At 61.6% G+C, this 21894-nt stretch overlaps 1 protein-coding gene across 2 annotated transcripts in view; it reads left to right on the top strand.

The window, feature by feature from the left end:
- The first annotated feature begins 10932 nt into the window (after positions 1 to 10932).
- Positions 10933 to 21894, top strand: part of INTS1 (integrator complex subunit 1) — a 30075-nt gene continuing 19113 nt past the window's right edge. For both annotated transcript variants that reach the window (XM_045813275.2, XM_045813274.2), the window contains exons 1-15: positions 10933 to 11251; positions 11621 to 11911; positions 14240 to 14436; positions 14587 to 14724; positions 15030 to 15189; positions 15339 to 15444; positions 15557 to 15743; positions 15843 to 15988; positions 16080 to 16221; positions 17133 to 17309; positions 17834 to 17942; positions 18575 to 18695; positions 19000 to 19077; positions 19658 to 19815; positions 20378 to 20474. In XM_045813275.2, coding sequence (XP_045669231.2) covers positions 11194 to 11251; positions 11621 to 11911; positions 14240 to 14436; positions 14587 to 14724; positions 15030 to 15189; positions 15339 to 15444; positions 15557 to 15743; positions 15843 to 15988; positions 16080 to 16221; positions 17133 to 17309; positions 17834 to 17942; positions 18575 to 18695; positions 19000 to 19077; positions 19658 to 19815; positions 20378 to 20474 — 2165 coding nt within the window. In that variant the 5' untranslated portion in view covers positions 10933 to 11193. The remainder of the gene's footprint in view (positions 11252 to 11620; positions 11912 to 14239; positions 14437 to 14586; positions 14725 to 15029; positions 15190 to 15338; positions 15445 to 15556; positions 15744 to 15842; positions 15989 to 16079; positions 16222 to 17132; positions 17310 to 17833; positions 17943 to 18574; positions 18696 to 18999; positions 19078 to 19657; positions 19816 to 20377; positions 20475 to 21894) is intronic.

Raw genomic sequence — 21894 nt, 5'->3', positions numbered from 1 at the left:
CTGGAGCAGATGACTCATGCTTCCGTGCAGGGCCAGCAGTGCTCAGCGGTGCCCCTCCCTCGACCTTTGCTGTCCAGGACCACCCTTGACAGTGAGGGAGAAGCCCCCTCCCCACGCCCCAGGTGGCACAAGCTTGTGTGCCCCTCTGCCTCTGATGCCGTGCACCTGCTCTCAGGGCCTGTCCTCAGTCTAGATGGGGAGCTCCGTCAGGGCCTTGGCCCCCCTTCCCCAGAGGGGTGCATGTCCAGGCTGGTTTCCTGCACCCAGGCCCCAGTGGACTGGGTCCTCTGCCAGAAAGCAGCCGATGGTCACGGTGGGAGTTTGGCGGGTAGCTGAGAGCCTCTGTCTGCTTGTCCCCAGCTCCCTTCTGGGGGTCAGATTGGCTTGGGGAGGGGCCAGTCCTGAAACCACCTTTTTTCTACTAGCAGAGGGGAGAAGGGTCCCTCTGCACTTCAGATGCGGGGGGAGCAGAATTTGGCTTCCAGACGCTCCTCTGGCATTGGCCAGCTGTGTGGCCTTGGGCAGGCCGCCCGGTCTCTGAGCCTGTCTGCACATCTGACACTGGGAGGAGGATGGACTGAGGACCAGACGTGGGAAGGTCTTTGTAAAATGCAGAGTTCTCAAATAAAGACCCCCATCGGTGTGATGATATTAATTTATTATGAAGTAATAGAGCTGATTTCCTTTCATACTTTGAGAGCAACTAGGTCAAGATTCCTGAAGAACGGACTTATTCCCCACCCCTCCCATACTCCCGGGGCAGCAGCCGCATCCTCTCTGCAAACCAGTGAGGCTTCTGCTGCCTCCTGGACCATCTCCAGCCCATCGGTGGCCAGCAGGCCCAGCGGACAGGGTGCGTCTGGCCGCCCTCCTTGGCAATTCACGTCCGAGGCTGCCACCCCAACCCGGCGCCCTACCCTGCCCATTACTCGAATGCAACAGGAGAGCTTGCTCATGCCTTGGGGCGGGGGGCACCTGGGACACAGGTAGTGGTGAAGCCGGCTGCTCGAGGCCGCCAGCATCCCACTGAGGCCCTCACCCTTCTCCGAGGGCTTGGGGCCAAACCCCCGTGAGTTACAAGGGAGGCAGGCCAGCTGCGACCACGGCCAAGGCCATCCCCCTGCATTGGGCACCTCACTGGTGCCTCTGGGGCAGAGTGGCAGTGTGCTGCATTCGCTCCCTCCGCCCCAGGACCCACGCCATCTACCCTGAAAACAAACACCCATTCGTGCCGGTGGAGACGCTGAGGGCAGTGGCTCTCACCCAGGGGGGGACATTTGGCCAAGTCTGGAGACATTGTTCCATTCTTGGATGCGGCAGCTGGAGGAAGGGGGTTACTACTGGCATCTAACGGGTAGAGGCCGGGAATGCTGGCCAACACCCCGCCACACACAGGACGGCCCCCTCATGCAGGGAATGGTCCAGTACCAGATGTGAAGAGCGGGACAGGGGAGTCACAGTCCGAGAGCCATCTGCCCCTCACCCCCAAACAACCACAGTGCTATCAATCGACTCCTAGTCGCTCCTGTGTGCCAGACAGGGGGTCAGGTCCTCAGCGTGCACGCACTAGACTCCTCTGACAAGCCCTGGCGAGATGGCTGGGTCATCTCCATGGCTGGCAGCATCAGAGAGCCAGGCCCAGGGTCTAGATGCTCACATGCAGGTGGAATCTGGTTCAAGTGGGAGGCCCGTGTGCAAGCACTTATCCTGGCCATCATCTTCCCAAGCAGAATCACCCACGTGTCCCCCACTGTGGGCATGGCCCCTGACCTGATGTCCGTGGTCGCAGCAGGCCAGGAGCCAATTTCCGTGACTGTAGCACACCCCATCTTCCAGAGATGCTGTGACAGCGTCTTCCCGCCAGGAGCCAAGCGTGCGTCTTCTCCTGGAAGCTGGCCACGCCTTCCTGGTAGCTTTGGCCGACAGCGGACAGCGGGCGTGACGTCCAGTGTTCTGTTTTCCCAAATGCCAACCAGTTCTCCAGCTCCGTGGCACCGGCTGGGTGTCCCACAATCCACTGCAGTCCTCCATCATCTCCCGGCTCGCAGAGCAGGGGTGAAGGGCTCGGTCCCACCAGCTGCCCCAGTGACCTCAGACACCACTTGCAAGTCCCGGGTCCCCAGCCTGCCCCCACACCTGCCTGCTGACAACAAAATCAGGCTCAGGCTCAAATCGCACAACTCAGGAGCGCGTCATACCTAGGGGGACGGTGTTACCATAAAGGAAACTGCACAGGGACAGCCAGAGGCAGAGACGGAGGGCCAGAAAGGGGGAAAGGGACACTGCACTTCACGCCCTCCCCAGGCGGCCACCCTGTGGACCTGAAGCTGTTCTCATCTCTTGTTCACCGGTATGCATCCAAGTTCCGTTAGGGGAGCAGGATGGATTAGCTCGCAGGCCACCTCCGCCGCTCCCCTCCCCAGAGGACCGGCCTCTAATCTCACCACTGAGAAGGACCCCATCCGGAGGCCGTCCAGGGGCCCCACCTGCAGTCACCTCCTTAGCACAAACTCAGGTAAAGTCAAGGGAGCTCGTCATGAGTAACAAAAGCCGCTCCCACTATTCAGGAAATTTCAAGCGTTGTAGGAGCTCGGTGCCGGGAACCCAGAAGAAGATCAAACATATCTTCCTTATTTTAACGTGTTTCATGCCACGCAGCTTCTGCCTGGCCCTTGGTCTCTGGGGCCTCCTGCTCGGGGAACCGCCATGCTGTGAGAAACACGGGCAGCCTTAGGCACAAGCCCAGCCGCGCCCAGTGAGACCAAGGTGTGGAATCGGGTCTGCGCTGGGCAGGGCAGGAGCGAGGCCGTCGTTGCTCCGGTGCCCCCCCTCCCATCCCCACCCAGCCGGAGGACGGAGACAGAAGGTGGGGGCACAGGCCCTGGGGCGGGGACCCAGGTTCTCAGTCTGCCGTCCCCAGAGGAAATGCCGTGTCTGGGGGATGAGACTTTCCTCACCCAGGCCACCTTTCAGTCCTGCCTGATGTGGGCTGTGACCTCCAGCCTATCCAGCCCCATGCCCGTGACCTCTGCCCTCTGCCCCGCCATAGCTGACTGGTCACTAAGTGCCCCGGGGGACTCCCACCAGCCACCAAAGAAAGAAAGCCTAGGGCCCATCCTCAGCCTCAGCCATTCCAGGGGAAATTTTGGAACGTGGGCACGGTGCCGGCTGGGATGTATAGCTGGGCTACGGGATCCCCTAGTCCTTAGTCCGCGGCTGCCCTGGCACTGGTTCTTAAACTGTGTTCTCTAGAACCGCAAGGTGCCAGGGGCGCAAGCCATATAGAGGGGCCCTGGCGACACCTGGCTTTTATCTGCCCTGCCCTCCCCCCGCAGTCTTTCAAAGGCAGGGAGATCACAGTTGGCTCAGAACAAAAGCATGTGCCTCCTTCTCCCTGCGTTTTCACCGGTGAGTCAAGAGCCAGGGTGGGATCCTCGGAGTGCGGGCTGCAGAACCCCCAGACTGCGAGCTTGATGCTGAGGGGAAAGGGAAGCTGAGACCCAGGGAGAAGGGCACACGCTTGTCAGATGGGACCATGCAGGTCCCCCCATTGGTTCTTTGCTCCGCACACCTGAGGTCCCAGAGAAGGTGCTCTCTGCCAGCGCCAGCTTCCCCCTCCCGGCCCCCCCAGCATGACTGGGGGAAAGGTGCCTGCACCCTGGTCCTGCTTTCTCATCTCCAGGACCCAAACATTGGGGGGGGCCGCAGGTGAGAAACAGGACTTGGGGCCTGGCGGGTTCAGACACCTTGGATCCCCTGCCTGCTAAGCAGTCTTCCTGCTGCTGCTTGCTCCCTTCCCGTGACGGGAGACTCATTTCCTCGTGAGCCAGCACGTTCTATTTTCAGACAATTGTTGGAAAGCACTTCTCCGCCTCCAGCCAGAGGCTGCCTCCCCGGAGTTTCCGCTCACTGGCCAGCGTCTGCCCAGCAGAGTCTCAGATATCAGGCCGCCCAGCCTTCCCGGGCAGAGGGCAAAGAGCCGTCCTTACGGCCTCCTCGCGCGCCGCCAGCCAGCCCCACCAAAGGGGCGTCTCATTGGCGGACTGCGGCGTCAAAGGCTCCATGCCAGAATGTTCGCTAGTGGAGGAAATTGCCCAAACGTCTGCCGGAACGCAGATGGGTCTCCGAGTTGCCTCGCCACCCCCCCCCCCAGGACATGGGCATCTGAGTCCTAATGATCATTGACTCATGGCTTTGAAACCCAGTTGCCAGGATGGTGGGGCTTCCAACATGGGTGAAGCGCTTTCTAAATTTAGTGGACAAGGTAGTTGGGAACCGACCAGCCCCCCCCAGGGCACCCTGTGCCTCATCTCACCATCCCCCCACCATGAGCACTGGGAAGGGCTGGGCCTGGTCCAGGGCTGGGGACACCTGACCCAGGCGGGGAGACCTGGACCCCAGGGAGACACGGCCCAGGTCCGAGCCCAGCCCTGGGGCCCGAGGCCAGGCAGCAGGAGCAGCTGCTTCCTGGCCTAGAGGCAGTTAGACCGCAGGCAGCTGCAGACCTGTGCCTCCCCCACCTCCCCCCATCCCCCGGAGGGGCGCCTAGGCCGGTGTGTTCACCTCGGTCCCCCACCCTGCTGGCCACATAGCCCCTGGCATTTCAGGTTCCGGGAGGGGCCGCCCTGTCTGGTCCCCGCTGCAGGGACCTCCCTCCTTCCCTCTTGGTGCCCCGTGAGCACGCCACACAACCACTAGGTCAGGGCCAGCGGGAGAGAAGCTTCTCAACCCAGGGTCCCAGCAAAGGTGACTGGGCATGTGGGCCTCAAAGGGCTGCCTTTGCCTGATGCACCCCTCTGGGCTGAGCCCAGCTCCTAACAGTAACGGCTTCCCTGCACGGACCTTGCTCTGTGCTGGGCTGTTCCTCAGTCCTGCCCACATTTACTGCGTGTGGCGTGCGGCCCGTGGATGCAGCAGGAGGCGGCAGCGCCAGTGCTGCTGGTCGCTTGGTCTCTGGGGCCTCCTGCTCGGGGAACCGCCCGTCAGGCCGCCCGGTGGGTGAGTAGTAGCAGTTTGGCAGTGATCGGAGGGTATCAAGATGCCGGTCTGGTCCAGTGGGGCTGGGGACGTGGTTGTTGGGGCGAGGGAAGAAGGCCACATTGAGCAAAGACCAGCGAAGGGGAAGGGTGGCCGTAGGCATGCGGGGGGTTCCTGACACGGGAAACAGCGCAAGTAGGGGCCAGAGAGCAGAGCCCCTGGCACCCCCTATGGAGCTGCAGTTGACCGAAGAGTGGCCTCCAGACACAGAATGGGCCCCACTGGGAAACAGAGTCCTTGCACATATAGGTCAGGTAAGGGTCTGAGATCCCCCCGGGCTGCGGTGGGCCCTCCGTCCACCAGGAGGAGAGGAAGAGGCAGGGACAGAGAGGTGCAGGCCACGGAAGAGGCCGGAAGAGGCAGCAGGGGCTGGGGAGAAAGCAGGTCCCAGGCGGGCAAGCAGCACCAGCTGCCCCCCAGGAACTGGGAGGGACAAGGAAGGACCTCCCCTGGAGCCCTGGAGAGAGCGCAGCCTGCTGCCACCTTGATCTCGGACTTGGGCCTCCAGGACTGGGGTAGAATCAACTTTCATTGTTCAGGCCTCCACAGCAGCCACTGGACGGGACTCATTGCGTCTCAGGGAGCCTGGGGGCACCTGTGTTGGCGTCCGCGGGAAGCCCATGGAATGCAGACTCCTGGGCCTGCCCCAAGTCCCTGCACTCAGTTCTGGGGTGGGGCTGCTTTGGTGTCCTGTTCTGGGCAGGGCGGCCTGCAGGACCCAAGCAGGGGGAGGCGGCCTCTGTGGTCTCCGTGGGGCAGAGTCTGATACAGCCCACCGGCCAGTGCACTCCTCTTTGCTTTCTGACGGAAACTTTCTTTTCCCTGGGAAATCCACCTAATTGCACAAATGAAGCCCCCCGGAGCACAGCGTGCAGCGCTTGCGCCCGGGAGTGCTGGGATACATTCCTTCCCACTTCAGACACAGGTGGTCGCTGCACGCAGACGGGGCCATAAGCAGCTCCCTTTCCCCACCTCTTGCCACCAGAGGGTCCGTGTGGGCCTTTCACGGCAGCTTCAGAGAAGGGGGTTGTGCGGACACCCCACGGCTGCACTGAGCAGTCTGTGCGGCTGGACGCGGGGCCTCCACAGTGGTCAAGCTGGAACCTGCATTTCTGCACATTTGGGCTCAAATCCTGGGTCAGAAGTTGGGCACGGCTCACTCTCTGATGGCTCTCACCAGATGTCCCATCTTCCCCTGCATGCGCTTGGCAGCGGGCAGAACCTCAACTCGAGTCTGGCCTTGGTTTGGCCCTTCTCGCCGTCCCCCGACCCTGCAGCCTGCAGCTGCCAGCAGCCCAGCTCTGCCCACCGCGGGGAGGCTTGAGAAGGAGCAGCCCGGACGGAGAAGGTGGGGAAAGTGGCAGCAGTCCCTCATGTGTCCAGCACACTCGCACCCAGCTGCCCCCCAGCAGCCCGCACCTTCCCCTCTCAGGTGACCGAGGACGCCCCACTCCCTCCCTCCTCCAATCCGTCTGCCCCTCACTCTTCCCGTCCTCCAGCCCAGCCATCCGTACCAACCTCCACACTTAGTGGCTTAGTGGCTTCAAAAACTAAGGAGAGGGAAAAATAGGAAGGACGAGTTTCACTAAGGATGGAGTCATGTCGAAAGACCACAAGTCACAGTGAGCTAGGCAGGGCCCCCCCGCCCCGGTCCAAAATCTGGGCCATCTTGTGCCTCAAATAAATGATAGTGAAATGTTACCATAACCTACTGGATAAGGAATCCCCGAGTCCATCCTGACGGGAAGGTAATGGGCCGGTGGGAGGGGGGCAGCTGGCCCACAAACCCAGGATGGATGAGGGAAGACGAAAAGCGCCACCCGCCAGTGGTGATCAGTGAGCCTCAGGACGGAGTCAGGCACGGGTCTGAGAGGAAGCTGAAACTGAGTGGCTAAAAGTTTGGGAGGCGGGGGGTGGTGAAAGAAAGGAGAAATCCAGCAGATACCCCCCAACCAAGTAATCAAGTTAACTCTGCCAGTAACGAGATAAACTACAGTCAAGTTAAAGTCACGTGCCAGTTGACAAGATGCGGCGAGAAATCAGCATCTGTGCGCTATTCCCGCCAGAAGCGGGTGCGCGTAACATGAGCCTACCCGTGCGCAGGTGCTCGAACCCGCACGGGAACTCGACAGAGGGACAAGCCTGGACACTTCAAAAAGATATTGCTTCATAAAGATATTGCTGGGACAACGCACAGAGTCTCCTAAGGCCTTAGGGTGACGAAGAGCGCTGCTCTGATGTTGTTTTCTTCATGCTGATAATAGAGCTGTCATCACGTAAGAGAATTCCTCATTTTTAGGAAATACTCAATGTTTGGGGGTTAAAGGAATCATCTTCTACTCACTCTTTAATGGTTCAGGGAAAATTATGGAGAGAGAGGAGGATAAAACGAAGACAGTACACGGTGAATGTTGAGGGATTCAGGATGAAGGCTATCCCGTAACTCTCTACACCATTCTTGCCAACTCTCTGTGTTTGAAATCATGTTCCCTAATTTTTTAAAAACCTTAGTGACTTAAGGGGCGTCTGGGTGGCTCAGTCGGTTAAGTGTCTGATTCTTGGTTTCAGCTCAGGTCGAGATCTCAGGATCATGGGATCAAGCCCCGCCGTGCCGGGCATGGAGCCTACTTAAGATTCTCTCTCCTTCTGGGGCGCCTGGGTGGCTCAGTCGTTAAGCATCTGCTTTCGGCTCAGGGCGTGATCCCAGGGTCCTGGGATCGAGCCCCCCATCGGGCTCCCTGCTCCGCTGGGAGCCTGCTTCTTCCTCTCCCACTCCCCCTGCTTGTGTTCCCTCTTTCGCTGGCTGTCTCTCTCTCTCTGTCAAATAAATAAATAAAATCTAAAAAAAAAAAAAATATTCTCTCTCCTTCTGCTCCTCCTCTCACCATCCCTTCTCTCTCATATAAATAAATAAATCTTAAAAAAAAAACCCACCTTAGTGAGTTAAAGTAACAATGTCACCACCTTGCTCATGGGTCTGCGCTCTGGGCGGGGGTGCAAGGCAGTGCATCTCTGCCCCCCGCAGCGTCAGGAGACGTGGCTGGCTTCCAGGAACCGCCATCTCAGGGACAGGGTGCAGCAGTGAGCACAGCATCCTGGCTGCTGTGTTCTGGGGGCCGAGCACTCACGGGCGCAATGGAGACCCCACCTCTTGACATTGGGGGGGGGGTCTCATACAGCTCGGTGTCAAAACTACTACGTGCCATCCAAGCCGTAACCAGGTGAGGTCAGGGAAAGGTGAATGCGCTGGACTGCGGTGATTACTTCACAAACATCATGTTCTGTACCTTAAATACTTAACAATTGTTGTCAATTACACACCCATGAAGCTGGAAAAAGATCATTTTTTTCTGGCTACAGGAAAAAACCCCCACTACGTACCATCCACCTGCTCTTTTCTCAATAACTTCATTGAGATACACGCCATAATGCTGACATTTCAAAGTGTACGATTAAGCAGCTGTTAGCGAACTCACGGGCTGTGCCTCCAGTACCATCATCAAACTCCATATGTGTTTATCACCCCAAAGAAACCCAGAGCCCGGCCGAGCAGTGCCCCTCCCCCACCCCCAGCACCACCCATCTGCTCTCCCCCTCCATGGATTTGTTCTAGACATCTCATATCCATGGAACCGGACAACGTGTGGTCTTTTGCATCTGGCTTCTGACAGCATGTTCAAAGCTCGTCCATGTTGTGGATCTGTGCTTTCTTCCTTTTCACACCTGAATAATACTCCACGGTGTGGACAGACCATATTTTGTGTATCCACTCACCCACTGACAGAAGCCGGTCTCCACCTCCTGGCGTTCATGAATAGTGCTGCTGCGAACACGGGTGAGCAGGTGTGTATCTGAGCACCATCTCTCGGTTCTCTGGGGTCTGCGCTCAGGACTGTACCTGTGGGGTCCTGTGGCAGCTCTGTTCATACGTGACCAACAGCCCACTTCCTACCAGCACCATGTCCTTACCAGCACTTGTTAGCGTCTGTCCTCATCGGGGTGATGGGGTGCAGTGAGCAATCATCCTTCCACTCTGAGCTCCTACTCAGTGCCCACCCTGCCCTCCGAGCTCACGGACGTGGGTCCTGGCATTCCTGCAGGGGCAGGGGCTGTGGATGGGGGAGACGAGGAAGTCAGTCAGGAGGCTGCAGGCAGGCGTGGCTGAAACATCATGAGGCCTCTGGTGGCCTCTGGGCTGAGTGCCATGCCCACCTGCTTGAGGGTCCTTGTCCCCCTCTCCCAGCCTACAAAAGCAGAAGGAGCACTGTGCATAGGGTCTTGGCTCCGGCCGCTACCGCATAGTCCCAGGTGGGGCCCAAGGTGCAAACATTTCCTTCTTGAGGTTCTAGAGGCTGGGAGTCGGAGATACAGCTGCCTGCACCCTTGGTGTCTAGTGAAAGCTGGCTTCCTGGCCTGCAGATGGCACCTTGACGCAAGTCCTCACGTGGGCAGCAGGCAGTGGGAGAAGACTCGATGGTATCTTCTCATAAGGGCACTAATCCCATCACGGAGCCCCACCCTCCAGCCCTGGGGCTGCACAGACCCTGGACCTTAGTGCCCCCTCCCCCACCATAGGCCTGCTTCCTGGAGCCCGAGAGTTTGGGTAATGACAACAACCATAGCACGGAGAGTGGCCCCTGTTTGTGGGAGCGGTACTGGGCACTGGGCATCTCTCGAAGGCTTTCTGATTTACACCCTACACTGTCCCCAGCAAAGTGGCCCCACTGCCACCTCCCTCCCCCTGCGGTGCGCAGAAGGGCTCCACCGGCCACACCAGGGAGCACGGTTCTGGACTCTGACTGTCACCCTCTCCCTGTAACAAAGGAGCCTCCCTCCTGCCTGCTGAGGCCACCAGTCCTACAGAGGAACTCCGGGCAGGACCAACAAGGTCTGTAATGGTGTGCCTTCCTGAATCCCTCTGGGATACACCCGGGACCCACAGCCATGCCTGTGAACAAGACCATCAGGAGTCTGGGCCCCGTCTTCCCTCTCTGGTCACTGCCCGCCAGTAGACAAGGCTGGCCGTGCATCCATGCTGCGTGCCCTTTGCCAGTCTCTTCACCTGGGCCCCACACCCTCCTTCTCCCCTGAAGCTCAGCCCTTCCTGCCTGCAGCCATGACGGACTAAGGTCCCTTAACTGCTGACTGTTGCCTTGCTGAAGCACCCGGTCTGGTAGGAGCCTTGAGCTCAGTGTTTGTGTGCATGGCCTGTCCCTCACGCCAGGCCATCTGCTCCATAAAGGAAGGCACCCAGCTTGCAAATGTGGGGCTGTGGACCTGGCAGTTGCTCCGGGCCTCGCTCCTGGTGCGGGCTGGGGCTGCAGCTGGAGACCCCAGGACACACGGAGAACCCGGAGAGGAGGAGGGCGTGGGGTTCTCTGGGAGGGCGGACACGTCCTCTGCTATCGAAGGGACTGGGAGAGGTTGCAGAGCCCCACTGTGTAGGCAGGGAAACTGAGGCTGGGACTGATGCCTCTCCCTCCCACCCCTCCACCCCCCGTTTTAAGGAGGCTCCCGCCCGCTCCCAGCCCTACCTAGTTCCCTCCTCACGCCCCACCATGGGCACCCCAGAACCGGCCCTTTGACAACTAAATGGGACAGCAGGACCCCGAAGGCGCAGCACGAATCCCTCTGCGCCACCCCCGCCCCATGTTGCGCGTCCTTGGGAGCGTCACTAAATGACGCCACCCTCACCTGCAGGCTGCAGGTGCGAGAAGGACCAGCTGCAGCGACGCCCGGCCGGCCTCCCGCCGCCAGAGAGCGCGACAGGCAGCACGCAGGCGTCGTGGGGCCCCAGTCGCCTCTCGCCCGCGCTGCCCGCGCTGTGGTGTTTTGCTTCCGGTTGCTCCGGAAGTTGGGGGGCGAGGGCGGTGGAGGCGACTTCCGCTTCCGGGACGGCCGTGGCGGCTGCGCGGCGCGGGCGCTGCGGGACGGTGGTGCGTGAGCCGCGGCTGCCGGCGACCGCGACCCCTACCCGGCCGATCGGAGGGGCCTCGCGCGGCCTCCCTGAGTAGCTGCGCCCGGCAGGGCCACGGCCCCTTCGTTCGCAGGCCGCAGGCCCGGACGGCCCGGGGACGAATGAATGAATGAGCGAGCGAGGGGCGGCGGACCGGGTGACAGCTGTGCGGCGAGCAGCAGCGCCGGCCGCGGGACACGATGAACCGGGCCAAGCCCGCCACGGTCCGCAGGCCCAGCGCGGCCGCCAAGCCGTCAGGTGCGGGCTTGTGCAGCGGCGGGGGCTCCCTGCACGTCCGAGGCGGCCGACAGCCGCTGAGGGGGCCGCGGCCCCGGGGCGGGCGCGGGAAGCCCAGGGCAGCCCAGGGCAGGGGGCTGCCTGGCTTCAGATAGGGCCTTGTCACTTGCGACCTGTGTCTGTGCCTTGTCTCCCTCTGCGCAGCGGGGTGACTGTCAGAGGCTGTCCTCACTGAACGCTCCAGACCCGGCTGTGCCCTGGGCTCGCTGGTCCATGTCCCTTGCCAGCCCCGACCCTCTGAGACAGCAGGAGGTTGCAGTCCCTCTCCAGCACCCTTCCCACTGCCACCGCCGTGTAAAGTGCGCGTTTCTCCACCTCCCTTTCCTGCAGGGCACCCTCCACCTGGAGACTTCATTGCTCTGGGCTCAAAAGGTCAGGCCAATGAATCCAAAACGGCGTCCACCCTGTTGAAGCCTGCCCCTTCCGGCCTGCCTTCCGAGCGCAAGCGGGACGCTGCAGCCGCTTTGGCGGGTGCCTCCGCCCTGACCGGGCTCACCAAGCGCCCCAAACTCTCCTCCACACCCCCCCTGAGTGCCCTGGGGCGCCTGGCTGAGGCTGCAGTGGCAGAAAAGCGCGCCATCTCTCCGTCCATTAAAGAGCCATCTGTGGTCCCAATTGAAGGTAAAGTCAGTTTGTGGGCTTCCCAGAGAGCACGTCCCACACCTTGTCAGTCTCCCGGAGGTTCGCTGAAGTCCGCTTCTGGGCTTAGCGCCAGAGCTGTGCACAGGGTGTCTGGAGAAGGGTGGAGAGGAGTCATCTGGGAGTTTGTTCTGCAAAGCACCTCTCACATAGGTGCCTTTACACCATGTGTGTTTCCAAATTCCGTGACAGAGATGGGGAAGTATTAACGGGACCCAGGGCAGCGTGGCAGAGGCGGGTCTCGGGCCCGAATGGGCTGCGGGAGCAAATGCTGGCAAGGGGCCGTCCCTACAGTAGCTCAGCCGCCTACTCTTAGCGGCGAAGCGAATACTCCGTCAGCCAGGAGGTGACGGATGGTGGCTCTTTAGCTGTCCCCACGGCGTGGGGGGGGGGGCCTGCTGCGCTGACAGCGGCTGTTCTTTGGGAACAGGCTCTTTCCTGTGCCCGGTGGTTCCTCTGATGTGCTTACTAAGCACCTCCTTTGTGACAGGCCTGCTCCGTGCACGGGGGATCAGCAGAGACTGACCAGAGCCTTGTTCTTGTGGGCTCTGTGTTCTCATGCGCTCGTCTCTCTGCCTGGGGTGTGGACGTTTGCACCTCAATGATCCCTGCTAACAGTGAAGAGCTTGTCTCTTTTTTTTTCATTGGGAAGGTAGTACTACAACGTTAACAACATCCAGGAAAGTTTCTTTTTAATTATTTATAATTCTGTTAGTTACAGAAGGGCCTTTAGTTTGTGTGCATCTCACGTTGCCCCTGCTTTTCTGCATCGTCTTCCCATTGATTATCTCACCTGCTCCACGGTACCGCGTACACCAGATCTGTTAAAAGTCAGCCAGCCCCAGGTTTTGAGCATAGAGGTACTCACACGACAGCTTTGGCACAGAGAAGGCTCGTGAGGGATTTGAGAAGTTGAGCCGTAAAGGCCAGACAGGGTTTTGATGGTTGAGGGTGTTGGAGAATAAGCCGCTGAGCAGAGGCGTGCGTCCTGGAGAATGGAACTGTGCCCGGGGAACAGGCGAGCTCTGGGCAGCTCCTGGGGGTGAGAACCGAAGCTGGCAGGCCGGGAAGATGCAGTGGGTAGCGGGAAGCCCCGGGACATGAGGAGCAGAAGACACGGCTGGCGCTAGCTGGGCTTTGGGAGATGAATCAGACCTCTCGTCCAGGACCAACCGTCCTGGGGCCCCATGGCACCGCCCCTGGCATTGAGGGCTGAGACCCCGGCTTGCACCACAGTTCTCCTGGTTACATCCTGGCTGGCATCTCCTGTACAAGGTGCTTCTGGAGATGAGAGGAAGCGCGGTTATGGAAAGCATGTTCTGAGCGATGAAGCACTTTATAAATGTCTTTAGGAAGCAGAAGGCAGATCACAGCCGTGCATAGCCCCTGGCACGGGAAAGTCGAGGTCTTCCCTGAGTCCAGTGCACCTGTGCGGCCTGCCTGGCTTGTGTCCCGGACACCTGGAAAGCGTTCAGCGGATATCACCGGACCCTCTGCCCTCGCACAGTTAACTCACACCAACGGCAGCACCTCCCTCTGTGTGTTTGTATCTTTCCACCAGAAAAAGCTCTTGGGTCAAAGATGACACTATGGTGGGGATTACAAACTCTCTGTCCGAGCGATACTGAGGGTAGCACCAGGAAGAGGCTTGGTGGACCTAACACGCTTTCAGGAGGCTGACTGTGCAAGAAGGTCGGTGAGCTCCCTGTGCCACTGAAGCAAGATGGCAAAGAAGACAGAAAGAAGGAAGGACTAAAGAAACGGCGGAAGTGAACACGGGAGAGAAGGTCAAAACCCAAAGAGGGTTGTTTGCAGAGACTACTGAATCAGAAACCGCTGTGCAGAGTGGACCTGAGGAGAGGGCAAGGGTGCAGTCAGCAGCGCCAGGAGGGGAGCCCAGCAGAGAAGCAGCCGCTGTTAGGAGAAAAGGCGATGAACGGCATTAGACCAGTTAATTTGAAAACTTAGAAAACGTTCAGCAATTTGTAGAAAGATGTAGTGTGAGAGCAGCCAAGCCCAGGGTCACCTGTGGGACACGGGGAGAGGCCTGGAGGTGGCTGGGCCGTGCTCCAAGGCTGGAGGGCGCCGTTCCCACCGTGGCTCATCCTTGGCTGGCTGGGTCCTGCTCCGTCCCCGGCTGTTGCTGTTGTTCTCAGAGGCAGGGCAGCCGCGGCACAGCCCCGAGACCCTCACTCACTGGGTTTCTGCGGGTTTGCCCTGTTGTCCCCTGGCTTCGGGGGGCACCCCCCCCCCCGAGGCAGGGTCTGCTCACGGCCACCTGCCCTGATGACGCCCTTCCTGTACCTGCAGTGCCGCCCTCCGTGCTGCTGGACGAGATCGAGGCCGCCGAACTGGAGGGCAACGATGGCCGGATCGAGGGCGTGCTGTGTGGGGCCGTGAAGCAGCTGAAGGCCACCCGGGCCAAGCCGGACGGCGCGCTGTATCTGAGCCTAATGTACCTGGCCAAGATCAAGCCCAACATCTTTGCCACAGAGGGTGTCATCGAGGTGAGGGCTGGCTGGCTGGAGTGAGACGGGCCCTCGCTCTGGCCTCATGTTCTCCCCCCCCCCACCCAAGGCCGCCTCCCCTTGGAAGCTCTCTGGCTCTTACCCCTGTGCAGGGCCCCCCTTCCCCTGATGACGCGCCGTCTCTCGCAGGCTCTGTGCAGCCTCCTACGGCGGGACGCCTCCATCAACTTCAAGGCCAAGGGGAACAGCCTGGTGTCCGTGCTGGCCTGTAACCTGCTCATGGCTGCGTATGAGGAAGATGAGAACTGGCCTGAGATCTTCGTCAAGGTGGGTCCACCGCTCCTGGGAGGCCCCCCTGGAACCTCCGCGCTGCTTGGGGTGATGGGGGCAGAGCGCTGGACCCCCAGAAGGAAGAAGAGGCCAGTCTGAGTGTGCTCTCTGGAGACTGTGTATCTGATGGCCCAGGGCATCTGTTTCCTGCACTGGTCGCTGGGGAGGTCATTCTGGGAGCCCCACCCCCACCCCAGGCAACTGGGGACACTTGGGGAAGCACCTGTCTTGGGAGCAACAGAGGGCAGGCAGAAGCGGGCTGCCCAGCAGGGACCAGGAGTGTGCACCTCTGTCATGGACAGGTGTACATCGAAGACTCCCTGGGGGAGCGGATCTGGGTGGACAGCCCGCACTGCAAGACCTTCGTGGACAACATCCAGACGGCCTTTAACACCAAGATGCCCCCAAAGAGCATGCTTCTGCAGGGGGAGGTGGGGCGCAGCGGCGGGGATCTCAGTGCTGGTAAGAGATGCTGGGTGGCTGGGCTGGGGAGAGGACAGACTCTGTGTGGGAGGGGCTCACATCACCTCCCTCCATGGAGCCCACTGTTGGTGGGGGTGGGCGGTCACAGGACGGTTGGGGGATGTGTCCACGAGTGGCTCGGTCTGCAGGGAGCAGTCCTCACCCTTCCCTCACGGAGGAGGAGGACAGCCAGACAGAGCTCCTGATTGCCGAGGAGAAGCTCAGCCCCGAGCAGGAGGGCCAGCTCATGCCCAGGTAGGCACGCTGTACAGCCCCCTGCCCGTGGGGCCCTGGGTATGGCTGGGAGGCCAGTGGGGTGGGCCCATGGGGAGCCAGCCCTCCTTCCTCCCTCCCCCCTCTGGCCTAGGTACGACGACCTCGCAGAGAGCGTGGAAGAGTACGTCCTGGACATGCTCCGTGACCAGCTTAACCGGCGCCAGCCCATCGACAACGTGTCGCGGAACCTTCTGCGGCTCCTCACCTCCACCTGTGGCTACAAGGAGGTGCGGCTGATGGCGGTGCAGAGGCTGGAGATGTGGCTGCAGAACCCCAAGGTGAGGGCAAGGAGGGGGGGCCGTGCACGCGGGGGCCTCCTGGGCTCTGCGGTGCCGGACCATGCGCGAGGCTGACGGCGCGTCGCCCGCCCCCCGTAGCTGACCAGGCCCGCCCAGGACCTGCTGATGTCTGTGTGCATGAACTGCAACACGCACGGCGTCGAGGACATGGATGTCATCTCCCACCTGATCAAGATCCGCCTCAAGCCCAAGGTTCTCCTCAACCACTACATGCTGTGTGTCAGGTGTGGCGCGGGTGGGGGCTGGCGGGGTGGGCGGGTGGCACGGCGGGCGGCCGCAGTCCGTGCCAGTGCCCTCGGCTCGCCCTGTGTCCAGGGAGCTGCTGAGCGCGCACAAGGACAACCTGGGCACCACCATCAAGTTCGTGGTCTTCAACGAGCTCTCCAACGCCCGGAACCCCAACAACATGCAGACCCTCTACACGGTGCTGCAGCACAGCTCGGAGCTGGCGCCGAAGGTAGGGCGCCTGGCGGCCGCGTGCACATACACTAGAACACGGCCCCGTGTGCAGGGCTGGCCCCCAGCCTGGGACGTGGGGCTCCAGGCCAGAGAGGAGCGCACGGCGTCACCTGCACTGCCGGGCGTCTGGACACAGCGGGTGGTGTGGTACCGAGCTGCGTGGGAGAAAGCCTGGCAGGGGGCAGGGGGCCCAGCGAGCTACGCATGGTGGCGTCTGACTTCAGGTCAGGTCCAGAGCGGGTGCAGCCCTCCACGGGTGTCTTCCTCAGAAGCTACAGCTAGGCTCGTTCAGGAGGAGGCAGCACTGAGCCCCTTTTAAAAAGGCACTTGTTTCCAAGCCAAGGCCTGTCCTGCCGTTCTGAGGGCTGGTCTTTCCCAAACGAGGCCAGCATCTCTGGCGCTGGGCTTTGGGTCCCGGCTGCGAGAGTCCCCTGGATTCCAGGTGCTTTTGAAGGGAGAGCTGAGAGAGTGCTGGCGCTGTTACTGAAATGATCGAGGCCTTTAAGCGGCTTAGCTGCGTACACAGCAGCAGGTCCGTGTGGTGCTGCTTCTTGCCACTGCTCCGCCGTCACCATGTCACCCGTCCCTGCAGCCCGGGTGCCTGGCACACCCACCCTAGCCAGTGTCTGGCCCCTTGTTTAATGAGGACCGGTCCCCCACGAGCCAGTTGCCAAGAGAGTGAAAGCCGTGTCCCCCGCTGTCCCTTGCTGTCTGGGAACGGCCAGCGTGGAAGCCGTGTCGTGCTTGCTCGAGCCCGGCGTGCTCCAGGGACACAGGCAGGGGCGTCTTCCCAGAAGGGCTCTGTGAAGCCTCATGCCAGGCTGAGGAAGGCCCCGACGGCAGGCCTGTGACGGAGGGGAGCTGGCGGTGGTGGGGAGTGACCTCCCTGCGTGTGCTCTCTCCTCCCAGTTCCTCGCCATGGTGTTCCAGGACCTGTTGACCAACAAGGACGATTATCTGCGGGCCTCGCGCGCGCTGCTGCGGGAGATCATCAAGCAGACCAAGCATGAGGTCAACTTCCAGGCCTTCTGCCTCGGGCTCATGCAGGAGCGCAAGGAGCCCCAGTACTTGGACATGGAGTTCAAGGTGCCACAGCCGGCCTGCCCCTCGCTTCCCGCACTCCGCGGCCTCTCCTGCCAGCAGGGGGTGGTGCGCTGTGCGGCCAGCGGCCAGTCCTAGAGGGCGGCATGGGTTCCATTCTGTGTGGGGTCTGAGGAGGGACTGGCCGCACGTGGCCGACCTTCCGGCCGGGTGTGGAGGTGGGGATGGAGTTGGAGCCGGCGGGGTGCAGGTCTGCCCCGGCAAGGTGTCAGAGTTTGAGGTGCAGAGGGGGACGAGGAGGATGGGGGCAGATTGTGGAGGGTCTCGAAGGCCACGTGGGCGAGTTGGCAGATGGCCCCACGCTCCGGAGGGTGGGCCTTGCCCGGCTTTGTCGGCTGAACCTTCTTCCGTGGTCTGAGCCTTGCTGCTGACCTGCTCCTGGTCCCCAGACCTCCTCACGCGGGTAGTCTCCAGGCACGGTGCTCCATGGGCGTCCTCCTGTGCCGGCTGCTTGTGGGCTGGGGTCCCCTGCTCCACGTGAACCCGGCCGTGCGGGGCTGTGCTTGCAGGAGCGGTTTGTGGTGCATATCACAGATGTGCTGGCAGTGGCCATGATGCTGGGCATCACAGCCCAGGTGAAGGAGGCTGGCACCGCCTGGGACAAAGGAGAGAAGAAGAGTAAGGACCCAGGACAGACCGACACCACCCAGCTCCAGGGCAGGGATGGGGTGGGGCGGGGGGAGCATTCCCGCGGCTGCAGGCTGTCCCCCCGGGGCCCAGGGAGAGGATGCTGGGCCAGACCCGCCCACCACCTCCGGACACTCGAAGCTTCTGGAAGTTGCCGTTGCCTGTTCTCCAGGCCCAGGGCCTGCTGTCTGCTTGGGTCATCTGCTCACTGGGGGGCGTTTCAGGCTCAGTCCCACCTCTGAGGGCAGGAAGGCAGGAGGGCGGGGTGGGTCTTTCTGCTGCTTCACCCCACCGTGAAGCCCGCTGGGAGTCTAGCTGCAGAGGCCTCCCCAGTGCCTTAACGAAGTCATGAAAAATTCAAGGAATGAAATCACTGGGAATTCGGGGATTTTGTTTATCTAGGATTTCCCCGACCCACGGGAGGCTTACGTAGTGCTCCCTGAGCGTTCCTCCAGCTGCGTCAGTGTGTCCATCTGTGTGTCCCTCCTGTAGCCCTTCGGAGGCACAGGGATGGATGCTTGGAGTGCCCCCTGATGGACAGGCCCCCGTCCCTGCACCTGCCTCGTACCCAGCCCTGGGAGGCTGCAGTGTGGGCACACCATAACCCTGCATGGCCTTTTCAGACCTTGAGGTGCTGCGCTCCTTCCAAAACCAGATTGCCGCGATCCAGCGGGATGCCGTGTGGTGGCTGCACACCGTCGTCCCCTCCATCAGCAAGCTTGCCCCCAAGGACTACGTACACTGGTATGGGCCCGGCTCGCTCTGCTTCCACGGCCACCCCTTCCCTGGGCTCAGCCCACGGGAGCCTGCCACGCCAGATGTGGCCACCTGCTGGCGCCGGTCTCTCACCCAGAGATGAGCCCCCGAGCCGGGGACACGGGCTCATCTGTGGGGTCTGGTCTGCCAGCCTTACGGAGGGGCTGCAGGAGGCTCTGGAAAATACCCCAGAGCCCCTGCCTGGAGCGTGCAGCTTCCGCACCTGTGGGGCCTAGTGGGGTGGGGAGAGCCCCGTGGAGACCTGCACTGACAGCCCCTCTGTCCCCCACAGCCTGCACAAGGTGCTCTTCACAGAGCAGCCGGAGACCTACTACAAGTGGGACAACTGGCCCCCCGAGAGCGACCGCAAGTGAGCGTGCCTGCTGCGTGCGCAGGGGCAGTGGGGGTCTGCTCCCGTGAGCACCATGGACCCCAGGGCTCCCTCAAGCACGCCCCCCACCTCCGTCTGTTTTTCCTGATCACCATCCCTGTCCCCCCCGCCACTCCCCATTCCCGATGTGCTGTACCTGCGTGTCTCTGTGCAGTGCTGTCCGCTCCCAGGGCTTCAGCCGGCCTCTGTCCACAGGACCCTCAAACTCACTGTTCCCTCTGTGCCTCCAAGCAGTCACGTGCACACGCCCTTCCTCCCCGGGTCAGTGTCGTGGCCCCGTCTCCCGAGTGTTCTCAAGTGGCTCCCTGCTGCCTGATGCAGCTTGCACGGCTCCTACTCTCCTGTGCTCTCTGCCCCTTCTTGGTTTGGGAGGTTGTGGGTGGCGGCCGGTGTGTCTGTGCCCCGGGGGGTCAGGCCCCTTCTCGCATTCTCGTCCACGGAGGCCACGGGAGCGGGACAGCCGCCCTCCTCCCTGTCCAGGCGAGATTCAGAGCTGGGGCTTCTGCACGTGGGCACGCGCGGCCCCCGCCAAGCCCAGCCCTGCCTGCTCTGCCCACAGCTTCTTCCTCCGCCTCTGCTCGGAGGTGCCCATCCTGGAGGACACACTCATGCGCATCCTGGTTATTGGGCTGTCCCGGGAGCTCCCTCTGGGGCCCGCGGATGCCATGGAGCTTGCCGACCACCTGGTGAAACGAGCTGCAGCCGTGCAGGCAGACGGTGAGGGTCCCTCCAGACTTTGTCCAGGCACCCCCTTGGTGACGGCCTTCCCCAGCGGGACTCTGCTGCCCTCAGCCCTGCAGAAGCCCTCCGGGCACCTGCGTGTCCTCAGGCTGCTCGGGTGGGCCTGCCTCCGGTGAAGCCCCGTGCTCGCTGGACCTGACTGGTCTCTGCGAGTCGGGGATTGGGCGGTAGGAGCGTGTTTCTGGCGGTGATTCAACACGCTGTTTCTGGAGCTCGCCCTGGGGTTTGCGCACGTTCTCCGCGTGATGCACCGGGGCAGGTGCTGCGTCTGCGCCTCTAAGGGGCTGCTGTGGCGGTCCTGAGGATGGCACTCCTGCCGTGAGCGCGACTCACCCCTGGCTGCTGCTGGGGTCTCAGCGCGGGGGGGCAGGCCCTCCCTGCTCGCGCTGCCCGTGTCCGTCCCCTGCCCGCCCCTTAGCTGCTGGAGAGCGAGGCCCATCTGCCTGCCGTCCTTCCACGGCCCAAAGCCTGTGCCTCGGTGCCCCCCCGGTGCATGTGAACGGGCTTCTGGAAGCTACGTGTGGCTCTCGGCTTTCAGATGTGGAAGTGCTGAAGGTGGAGAGGATCCAGCTGATTGATGCGGTCCTGAACCTCTGCACCTACCACCACCCCGAGAACATCCAGCTCCCCCCCGGGTAAGGCGCTCCTTGCCTTCTCACACCCGCTCCCTCCACACGGCCGCCGGCCGCACTGCCCCGTGCTGGGCGCAGACACCCAGGGGCTGGACGGCTCGCAGCAGCCCCAGGCCTGCTGTCCTGCCCGCACCTGCATTTCGGGGACTCGTACCCCTGCTCTCTCCCTTTGGTGCCTGAGCCTCACAGGTTCTTCCCTTCCTGTTCACTGACACACGCGCTTTCCTTGGTGGACAGCAGGGGCTTCGTGCAGTTTTCTCGTCTGCTGTAATCGCGCTGTAACCCGCATACGCCTCAGCCACTTCAAGTTGCTAACGTGCTGGTTTCGGTAAAGCACAGGGTTGTGCCACCACTGCCACAGTCCTGTCTTAGAGTGTCTGCCCCCGTCAGGAAAACCGCACCCAGGGGCCGTCGGCAGCCCCTAACATGCGCTCTGTCCCCATGGCTGTGATATCGGACGCCTCACAGCAACACACGCACAGGATCCATGGCTGCGTGTGGCCTCCCTCGCTGGGCAGCACACCCCTGGGGTTCGGCCGTGCTGTAAACTTAGCTGCGCTCTGTTCCCTCTCCTGGCCGCGTAGCATTGCTCGGTGTGGACACCACGCTTTGTTTAAGCTCCCGGTGCCCCGGGAGCACAGCCGAGAACATTCTACTCGCGTTTCTGTGCAGACCTGTTTCCGGGCTCCTCGCGGGTCACATGGCTACCTGAGGCGCTGCCGGCTTCTCCACAGCAGTGCCCGGGGGCTCCCGTCCCACCGAACCCGCGCCCCGTCTCTCCGGTGCTCACCGCTCACCGTCCTAGTGGGTGTGCCGAGGCGTCGCGCTGTGGCTCCCGTGGGGGCTTCTCTGAGCACCGACGGCGCTGAGCCTGTCGTCTTGTGCTTTTCAGCCACGTGTCCGTCTCGTCTGGAGAGATGTGTGTCCGGGTTCTTTGCCCGTTTTTAAACTGACGGTTTGGATTGTTGTCGGGTTTTGGGAGTTCCTTACATGTTCTGGATCTAGACCCCGAACGAGCCTGTGATTTGTGTGTGTTTTCCTGTCCTGAGGGGTCTTTCCACGCTCTTGATCGTGCTCTTTGAGGCTCTGAGAGACAAACGCTTTAGTTCTGGGAAAGTTCGGCTTCTCTGCTTTTCTCCCATTTCTTGTCCACTTGGGTCATTTCTACGGAGCTGGGGCCTCGTCCGGGATCGTGAAGATGGCCTTGTGTTTTACGGTTTCAGCTCTGGATTGTAGGCCTCTGATCCCCGAGCTAGTGTGCGCGTGGAGGGAGGCCGGGTCCAGGTTCACTCCGGTGCGGCTGGACAAGCCGCTGCCCCAGCGCCGTCTGCTGACCGTGCGCGTGCAGCTTGCTGGGGGCCCTCGGCTCTGCTCCGTGGTTCCGATGCTGTGTGTGTGGCCCAGGACTCACTTGCTGGTTGCC

Source organism: Ursus americanus, chromosome 2, assembly GCF_024610735.1.
Source record: "Ursus americanus isolate L20-20 chromosome 2, mUrsAme1.1.p, whole genome shotgun sequence".
NCBI classification, from domain to species: domain Eukaryota; kingdom Metazoa; phylum Chordata; class Mammalia; order Carnivora; family Ursidae; genus Ursus; species Ursus americanus.
Note: the sequence above shows the minus strand (reverse complement) of the source record. Positions and strands in the feature narration are given on the sequence as shown.